General features: G+C 40.6%; 1 protein-coding gene across 2 annotated transcripts; it reads left to right on the plus strand.

Moving 5' to 3' along the window:
• The first annotated feature begins 1586 nt into the window (after positions 1–1586).
• On the plus strand, positions 1587–8915 carry LOC109893504 (intraflagellar transport protein 56). Of its 2 annotated transcripts, XM_031834546.1 has the most exons (19): positions 1587–2301; positions 2894–3028; positions 3159–3251; positions 3362–3476; positions 3557–3606; positions 3723–3868; positions 4151–4322; positions 4483–4557; positions 4688–4790; positions 4908–4963; positions 5245–5283; positions 5440–5493; positions 6697–6760; positions 6884–6972; positions 7083–7166; positions 7285–7354; positions 7451–7557; positions 8242–8375; positions 8582–8915. In XM_031834546.1, the coding sequence occupies exons 1-19, from the start codon at positions 2299–2301 to the stop codon at positions 8691–8693; spliced, it is 1701 nt and encodes a 566-aa protein (XP_031690406.1). In that variant the 5' UTR covers positions 1587–2298; the 3' UTR covers positions 8694–8915. The 2 variants fall into 2 exon arrangements, with proteins under 2 accessions (XP_031690406.1, XP_031690407.1); XM_031834547.1 differs by lacking the exon at positions 5245–5283 and having other exon boundaries at positions 1591–2301.
• The last annotated feature ends 89 nt before the right edge of the window (positions 8916–9004 follow it).

Genomic DNA, 9004 nt, shown 5'->3' on the forward strand with positions numbered 1-9004 from the left:
TCAGAATTGAAGGAATGATGGATGGTGCTAAATACAGGGAAATTCTTGAGGGGAAACCTGTTCCAGCAGAACAATGACCCTAAGCATACTGCTAAAGCAACACTCAAGTGGTTTAAGGTGAAACATTGAAATGTCTTGGAATGGCCAAGTCAAAGCCCAGACCTCAATCCAATTGAGAATCTATGGTATGATTTAAAGATAGCTGTACACCAGCGGAACCCATCCAACTTGAAAGAGCTGGACTTGTTTTGCCTTGAAGAATGGGCATCAATCCCAGTGGCTAGATGTGCCAAGCTTATTGAGACACCCCAAGTGACTTGCAGCTGTAATTTCTGCAAAAGGTGGTCTCTACAAAGTATTGACTTTGGGGGAGGGTGAATAGTGATGCATGCTCAAGTTTTCTGTTTTTGTCTTGTTTGTTTCACAAAAAAAAAATTGTATCTTCAAAGTGGTAGGCATGTTGTGTAAATCAAATGATACAAACCCCTGAAAAATTATTTTTAATTCCAGGTTGTAAGGCAACAAAATAGGAAAAATGCCAAGGTGGGTGAATACTTTCGCAAGCCATTGTAAGTTTGGGATGGAAATGAAACGTATAAAGTTTTTGGAGAAAAATGACAGACTGCTTAGCATGCTTTGGCTAGTATTATCTAGCATATAGTTTACACTAAGCACAAAATAAACACAAAAAAATCCAAATTCTACCACAAATTAAATATATTATGGCCTGTTTGGAAATGACTGATAATAAAAAATATTCTCTACACCAGCAATATTTACCTTGAGTTTTCTTCAACTTCTGGACAGCACACCTGGAACAACTGTCCACTGCAGCCATATGCTTCAGTGTTTCAATATGCTTCCATGGTGACTAAATTAACATTCTCTTGGCCAAACTTTATTTATGAGGAAGTTTGCCCTCAGTGGCGGAAATGGCACCACTACCAAAGGACAGGTGTATTTTGTGCAGTGGTGGAAAAAGTACCCAATTATTATACTTGAGTAAAAGTTTTTTTTAAATGACTCATAGTAATATGACAAGTAAAAAGTACAACTCCAACACTAAGACATAATTTAAAAACTAAGCATTTGTGTTAAGTGAGTGCCAGATCAGAGGCAGTAGGGAGGACCAGGGATGTTCTCTTGATAAATTTGTGAATTGGACCATTTTAATTTCCTGCTAAGCATTCACAATGTAACGAGTACTTTTGGGTATCAGGGAAAATGTATGGAGTAAAAAGTACATTGTTTTCTTTAGTGAAGTAAAATTAAAAGTTGTCAAAAATATAAATAGTAAAGTACAGATACCCCCCAAAATTACTTAAGTAGTACTTGGAAGTATTTTTCCTCAAGTACTTTAAACCACTGATTTTGTGTATAATATAAAGGGCATACTCACAATAAATATTGATATAGATTTTATTTAATTGACTCTCTCTACAAGATAACACTATATAATTAAGCAATAAGGCATGGGGTACCACAAACCCCTGAGGTACCTTATTGCTATTATAAACTGATTACCAACGTAATTAGAGCAGTAAAAATAAAGGTTTTGTCATACCTGTGGTATAGGGTCCTATATACCACTGCTGTCAGCCAATCAGCATTCAGGGCTTGACCCACCCAGTTTATAAAATGTAATTATTCGTGTTTTCTCATAGAAAAACATAGTAGAAGCACAAAAGTATGGGTCAGGGACAAGGGTAAAATAGTGAAATGTAGGTATAAAATGCATCTGAAAAGTAGCTAAAATACTTGATAGAGATGTTTTTATTCTTTATATGTTAAGTTCACACTACAATCACCCCAGATTTTTAAAACACATGTATTAATAAAATCCCCCAAAATTACCCCGAGGACATAGTGCCCGTAGCTGCAGAATAACCCTGTTACATCATATTGGGAGAAGTGGTACAATTTTCAACCACTGAGGAATCTGCTATTCCTCATCTGCTGTGACGATGAATGGATGTGAGACTTTATGTCAATTTATAAGACAAGCGTGTGTAATAGTGTTAGCAGTATAAAACCTTAATGTTTTTTGGCATACTCGCCATGCGTCTATAATTCACTTTCTACAACTCAGCTCTTAACACAGTGATAAACCAGTATGCTAGGGAGGGGAAAAGACTGGTGGGGACGTTGCTTAGCGACACGAGCTCCCATGTTTGTCAACAGCTATCTGTTACACTTGCTAGCTGGGTTAGCACATATTTCTTGATTAGAAAAACATGTATCTTGTCTGATTATCTGAGCGCTGTTACTGCGCTTTCGTGACGACTAACTCCACTGGCCATGGTAAGTGTTTGCTTTACTGAATGCAGCTACGCTAACGTAACGTTCGCTAACATGAACGTACTGTTAGCTAGCTATTGAACCTTTGCTTAGTAGTCTATGCAATTGAGCATTGACGTTAGCTTAGCTACCACACGAAGAAGTCCGTAAACATTTCCGTGATGGATGATTATATTTGTTGTTGTTGCAGAAATCTAACGTTACCTAGCACGCCAGCCTGGTCTCATAGACTAAACCGTAACATACGTAACGGTACACTTAAATCCGGGATACTGAAATTAGTATAATATGTTTGGTATGGTTACTTAGGTTGTATGGTTACATAGTGTATGTTTAGCAAATTCGTAACATTTCATACGAAATGGGTGATGGACAACCTTCAATTAATACATTTCATACGAAACATATCATGATAAATGGGAGTGTCAGGGATTTACATAGAGAATAATACGAAATGCTTTGACACCAGGTTGCAACCCAGCCACAGGTTTGAGACAAGTAACTAGTTGGATGGGCCCTTAGTAATTATGGCTGGCTCTGTTGTGGACAGCACCGGCTGTGGAGTTCTATATAATTTTCATATTCATTCTCTCAGATTCTGTCCAGAGTAAAGCCAGCAGCTGTTGGTGGGGAGATCCCAGTAGATAAGAAAACAAAAGAAAAAAAGCCACAGCTTGTCGAGGACTTCCTAATTCAAAGAGACTATCTGGGGGCCATTACATTGTTGGAGGTAAATGCCATTCTGGCTGCATGCCTTCTGAAGTGTGACATATAGGTTTATATCTTTGAACAATGCAGTGCTTACATTACTGTCTGCGAAATATGATGCTCATCCTATCAATATGGTTCAATTTGCTCAGTTTCAGCGCAATGTTGGCGAGCGAGGGGAGGATGCAGACCTGTGGTTGGCCTACTGTGCTTTCCACCTTGGTGACTACAAGAGAGCCATGGAGGTTTGAAAACCTTTATTGAATTCAGTAACGTTGGTTTGGATGTGTGAAAGTATTTTCCTGTTTTTGGTTTGTGAGACATGAACTAAAACCTATGTGTCTTCCTTCTTCAGGAATACAAGGCCCTGACAGACAAACCAGACTGCCGCCCGGATGTGTGGGTCTACCTGGCCTGTACTCTCTTCTTCCTGGGGCTTTACAAAGAAGCAGAGGAGGCTTCACGCAAGGGTACCTCATCCACCCTGTTCCCCATTCTCACATTTTGTTGCTTTATTACAAAAGGTGACCTTACGTGCTTCCTCTTTCAGCCCCTAAATGCCAGCTGCAGAATCGAGTACTGTTCCATTTGGCTCACAAGGTCAGCTTTCACCCTTACCTCTAGCTCATTCATTCAGTGCTATGGTACCAAACAACTTATATAATAGAATTAGTTCTATTATGCCTTATTTCTGGTCTATTTCTTTTTTTTCCCAGTTCAATGAGGAGAAGCAGCTGATGGGTTTCCACCAGGAGTTGGAGGATGTGACAGAGGACCAGCTCAGCCTGGCCTCCATCCACTACATGCGCTCCCACTACCAGGAGGCCATCGACATCTACAAACGCATCCTGCTGCAGAACAGGTGACAGGCAACAGAATGCACCACAGAGTGACAGAGACACCGGGAAACACTCCAAATGTAATCCTGATACATATGGGAGTAGCGGCACAGACTATGAGATGAGGAGAGGGGGAGTTAGAGAGGGAGGGAGAGTGATAGTTTCCCTGTGTTGAGAGAAGATAACGGAGACTGGAGAGGAGGCTAGTGACTGCTTATGCAGGTGAGAGGGTGGGAAAGAGCGATTCATTGTACCTACTGTGAGTCGGCGGAGCTCATGCTCTGTTCATACTGTGTCTGCTGCAGAGACTTCCTGGCCCTGAATGTGTATGTGGCTCTGTGCTACTACAAGCTGGACTACTACGATGTGTCCCAGGAGGTGCTGGCTGTTTACCTGCAGAGCGTCCCAGACTCCACCATCGCTCTCAACCTCAAGGCCTGCAACCACTTCAGGCTCTACAATGGAAAAGCAGCAGAGGTAACGCAACTTGACGAGAGTCCTGAGCAAATCATTCTCAAAATTAAACCTTGTTTGTCTGAATGTTGCTATGTTAATGTTTCTAAGGCTTCAGTCAGTGACTCCGAAGTGTACAACATTGTAGTATTAAACAACTAAAATCACATTTTCCTTCTCTCAGACAGAGCTGGAAAACCTGATAGATATCTCCTCCAGCTCCTTTGAGTTTGCCAAGGAGTTAATCCGACACAACCTGGTGAGAGTCATGAGTCTAGGGAACATCACTCTAGGGAGTTATCAGTCTAGGGAACATAGCAGTTTTGCAACTCACGTGTGTAGCAGCATGCAAGCAAATTACCCTTTTTGATTCTTTCTCTGGTGTTCAGGTGGTGTTTCGTAGTGGGGAGGGGGCCCTGCAAGTGCTGCCTGCACTGATTGATGTCATTACTGAGGCTCGTCTCAATCTGGTCATCTACTACCTCAGACAAGGTGGGCTGCCACTTTTATTACTGACTAGCCAATGTAATGATAACTGATTGATAACTAAGTGTGTTTTTTTTTACTGTTAATATATGGATAGTAATTTTATTTTTCTATCTCTCTCAGATGATGTCCAGGAGTCCTACCAGCTCATCAAAGACTTAGAACCCACCACACCACAGGTTCATTCCTCTATTTCCATTCCTCTATTTCCATTCACCATTTCCAGATTTCACTCCCTCCCTTATTTTTTCATCCCGCCTATCATTCGTCTCCTGTCCCTCAGCTATTTTAGGGTCCAGTAATCTTACCCTCTCTTCCCTGCTCTCCCTTTTCCTCTTCTTCCTTCTACAAGGATAGTGTAGTTTGCGGTGTAGTTCTGCGTTTGCAGGGTAGACATTTGTGGTAGGCGTTTGTGTATTAACCTCCCCTTTCTCTCTCTCTCTCTCTCTCTCTTTCTCAGGTTCAGGGCAGTGTTAGTCTTAATGTACATCAGCGTACAGTAAGTGTGTGTGTGCAGCCAGCTCTCTCTCGCCATCTCCCCCTCTTTCCCTATCCTCCTCCTCTCTTTGCCAGGGTTAGTGCAGCCATAAACTCAATGGATTGTGGTGTATGGTAAGTGCATATGTGCTGCAACCTCTCCCTGCCTTTTTTTCAGGAGTACATCTTGAAGGGGGTTGTGAATGCTGCACTCGGACAGGAGATGGGGTCGGTAAGTACCAGAGATACATTTAGATACTACACTGAACAAAAATATAAGCGCAACATGTAAAGTGTTGTTCTCTTGTTTCATGAGCTTTCTGTTCACAAATGTGTTTACATCTTAGTGAACATTTCTCCTTTGCCAAGATAATCCATCTACCTGACAGGTGTTGCATATCAAGAAGCTGATTAATTTAAACAGCATGCTCAATGACACAGGTGCACTTTGGGCTGGGGACAATAAAAGGCCACTCTAATATGTGCAGTTTTGTCACACAACACAATGCCACACATTTCTCAAGTTTTGAGGGAGCGTGAAATTGGCATGTTGACTGCAGTTGTTGCCAGAGAATTGAATGTTTATTTCTCTATCATAATCCACCGCCAACCTTTTTTTAGAGAATTTGCCAGTACGTCCAACTGACCTCACATCTGCAGACCACGTGTACGGTGTTATGAGGGCGAATTGTTTGCAGATGTCAATGTTGTGAACAGAGCGCCCCATGGTGGCGGTGGGGTTATGGTAAGGACAGGCATAAGCTACGGACGACGAACACAATTGCATATTATTGATGGTCATTTGAATGCACAGAGATAACGTGACGAGATCCTGAGGCCCATTGTTGTACCATTCATCAGCCACCATCACATCATGTTTCAGCGTGATAATGCTCGGCCCCATGTCGCAAGTATCTGTGCACAATCCCTAGAAGCTGAAAATATCCCAGTTCTTCCATGGCCTGCATAGTCACCAGACATGTCACCCATTGAGCATGTTTGGGATGCTCTGGGTTGACGTGTACGGCAGCATGTTCCAGTTCCCACCAATATCCAGCAACTTCATACAGCCATTGAAGATGAGTGAGAACATTCCACAGGCCACAATCAACAGCCTGATCAACTCTATGCGAACGAGATGTGTTGGTGTTGAGCTGCATGAGGCAAATAGTGGTCACACCAGATAATGACTGGTTTTCTGATCCATGCCCCAACCTTTTTTGAAGGTACCTGTGACACAGATGCATATCTGTATTTATTTCAATTGACTGATTTCCTTATGTGAACTGTAACGCAGTAAAATATTTGAAATTGTTTTATATTTTTTGTTCAGTGTGTATATATAACTATAGATTCATGTACAGTATATCTATAGTTCTGCCTTGATACCCGCCTGATTTTGTTTGTGTGATATTATGTTATTTTTCCATTACAGAGAGATCATCTGAAGATTGCTCAGCAGTTTTTCCAGCTGGTTGGTGGCTCAGCTAGCGAATGTGGTGAGTGCTCCTCCAGATATTTAAAATACTGACTAGAGTAACATTTTTGTTCTGCACTAATTCAATGGTAAATACGTTTTTACACTGGTGCTTACTTTAACAATTCCTTTCCCTGTGTCTTAGACACCATCCCTGGCAGACAGTGCATGGCTTCTTGTTTCTTTCTGCTCAGGCAGTTTGGAGATGTGCTCATCTACCTCAATTCTGTCAAGGTAAGCACAGCGTAATACCATGACACATATTTGTGTCCACATAGAATATTGATGTTCTATAATTATCATTCTTCGATGGATTCTAAATACTCTGAACTCATTGCTCACAGAGTTACTTCTACAATGATGACGCCTTCAACTTCAACTATGCACAGGCCAAAGCTGCTGTTGGCAACTACAGGGAGGCAGAAGAGGTAAAACCTTGACATGTACTTTTGGGGTTATTATGATGTAATTTTTACAACTTTTTCACTGATACAAATGTATGTTTTATTGTCTGTTAAAAGTGTGTGCTTTCTCTTTGTCTCCCAGATCTTCCTGTTGATTCAAAATGACAAGAACAAGAGTGACTATGTGTACCTGAGCTGGCTGGCACGCTGCTGTATGTTCTCCTTCTCATTAAACGATGTAAACATTTGCTGGTATAACACTGTGTGGTTGTTCTATTGTTGTCAATGAACCCTGTTGTCCTATTTAGACATTATGAACCAGAAGGCCCGTCTGGCCTGGGAGCTCTACATGAAGATGGAGACCTCAGCAGAGTCCTTCAGCCTCCTGCAGCTCATTGCCAACGATTGCTACAAGGTTACTCCTTTATTAATTCCAAAATCACTCAACTTCCTAAATGTTTAATTTCCCCATCAGGACAGAAGTTATTTCATTCTGAGAGCACTTGCGCCAGTGGTGGAAAAAGTACACAATTGTCATACTTGAGTAAAAGTAAAGATGCCTTAATAGAAAATGACTCAAGTAAAAGTCACCCAGTAAAATACTACTTGAGTAAAAGTCTAGAAGTATTTGGTTTTAAATATACTTAAGTATTAAAAGTAAATGTAATTTCAAAAAAAAAAAAGACTTGCGTATCAAAAGTAAAAGTACAAGTATAAAGAATTTCAAATTCCTTATATTAAGCAAAGCAGATGGACACTTTTTCAAGATTCTTTTTTATTTACAGATAGCCAGGGGCACACCAACATTCAGACATAATTTACAAACAAAGTATGTGTTTATTGAGTCCACCAGATCAGAGGCAGTAGGCATGACCAGGGATGTTCTCTTGATAAGTAAATGAATTCAAAATGTAACGAGTACTTTTAGGTGTCAGAGAAAATGTATGGAGTAAAAAGTACATACTTTTCTTAAGGAATGTAGTAAAGTAAAAGTAGTCAAATATAAATAGAAAGTACAGATACCCCAAAAAACTACTTAAGTAGTCATTTTACTTAAGTACTTTGCACCATGTGTAACTCTTCTCTCTCTCATCTACAGATGGGCCAGTTCTACTACTCAGCAAAGGCATTTGATATCTTGGAGAGATTGGACCCCAACCCTGAGTACTGGGAGGGCAAAAGGGGAGCCTGTGTGGGTATCTTTCAGCTAATTTTGGCAAGCAGAGAACCCAGGTAGGTACCATGTCTACCGTAACAATCTATTGGATTGATGTAGGATCATGAATGTCACCACTTTGTATAGTGTTGAAATAATCTGTCCTCCGCTCAGTGACCTAACACATTTCTTTTGACATGATGGGCTGTATGTTGCATTGTTGAAGTCTAACAGTGTGAGTTTTTATGTTACCATAATATGCTCAATTGTGTGTATTTTTCAGGGAGGCTTTGAGGGAAGTGCTGCCCTTGCTGAGGAACACTGGGAATCCTCAGGTGGAATACATCATCAGGATTCTGAAGAAATGGGCCAAGGACAACAGCGTTTCTCTGTGATGTTATGATTCCTTACATAAGAATGCATAGCCTATATGAAGAAAAGGGTCCTTTGGGCAAACTGACAGTCAAATGCAAAAATTCACCATAAGTGCCAGTTTGTTCATTATTCATTAATCTCTTTCCTGTTTGTTATTTTGCTAATACATTGTATTGGTGTCGTTTTTATGCACATTTATTCTGTACATACTTTCCTATGTGAATAAATATTTAAATCTTATACCACACCTGTGCTTTTACTATCTCTGGCCTTGACATAACGTTTTATGAAGAAAAAAAGACCAGTCCTTTATCATGCATACAGAAATGTA

Source organism: Oncorhynchus kisutch, linkage group LG10 (genome assembly GCF_002021735.2).
Source record: "Oncorhynchus kisutch isolate 150728-3 linkage group LG10, Okis_V2, whole genome shotgun sequence".
Classification (NCBI taxonomy): domain Eukaryota; kingdom Metazoa; phylum Chordata; class Actinopteri; order Salmoniformes; family Salmonidae; genus Oncorhynchus; species Oncorhynchus kisutch.

Coding starts and splice junctions, on each gene's coding strand:
- LOC109893504 (XM_031834546.1), top strand. Junction 5,284..5,439: donor TTAATGTACATCAGCGTACA/GTAAGTGTGTGT, acceptor CCTTTTTTTCAG/GAGTACATCTTGAAGGGGGT. Junction 8,376..8,581: donor TTGGCAAGCAGAGAACCCAG/GTAGGTACCATG, acceptor TGTATTTTTCAG/GGAGGCTTTGAGGGAAGTGC.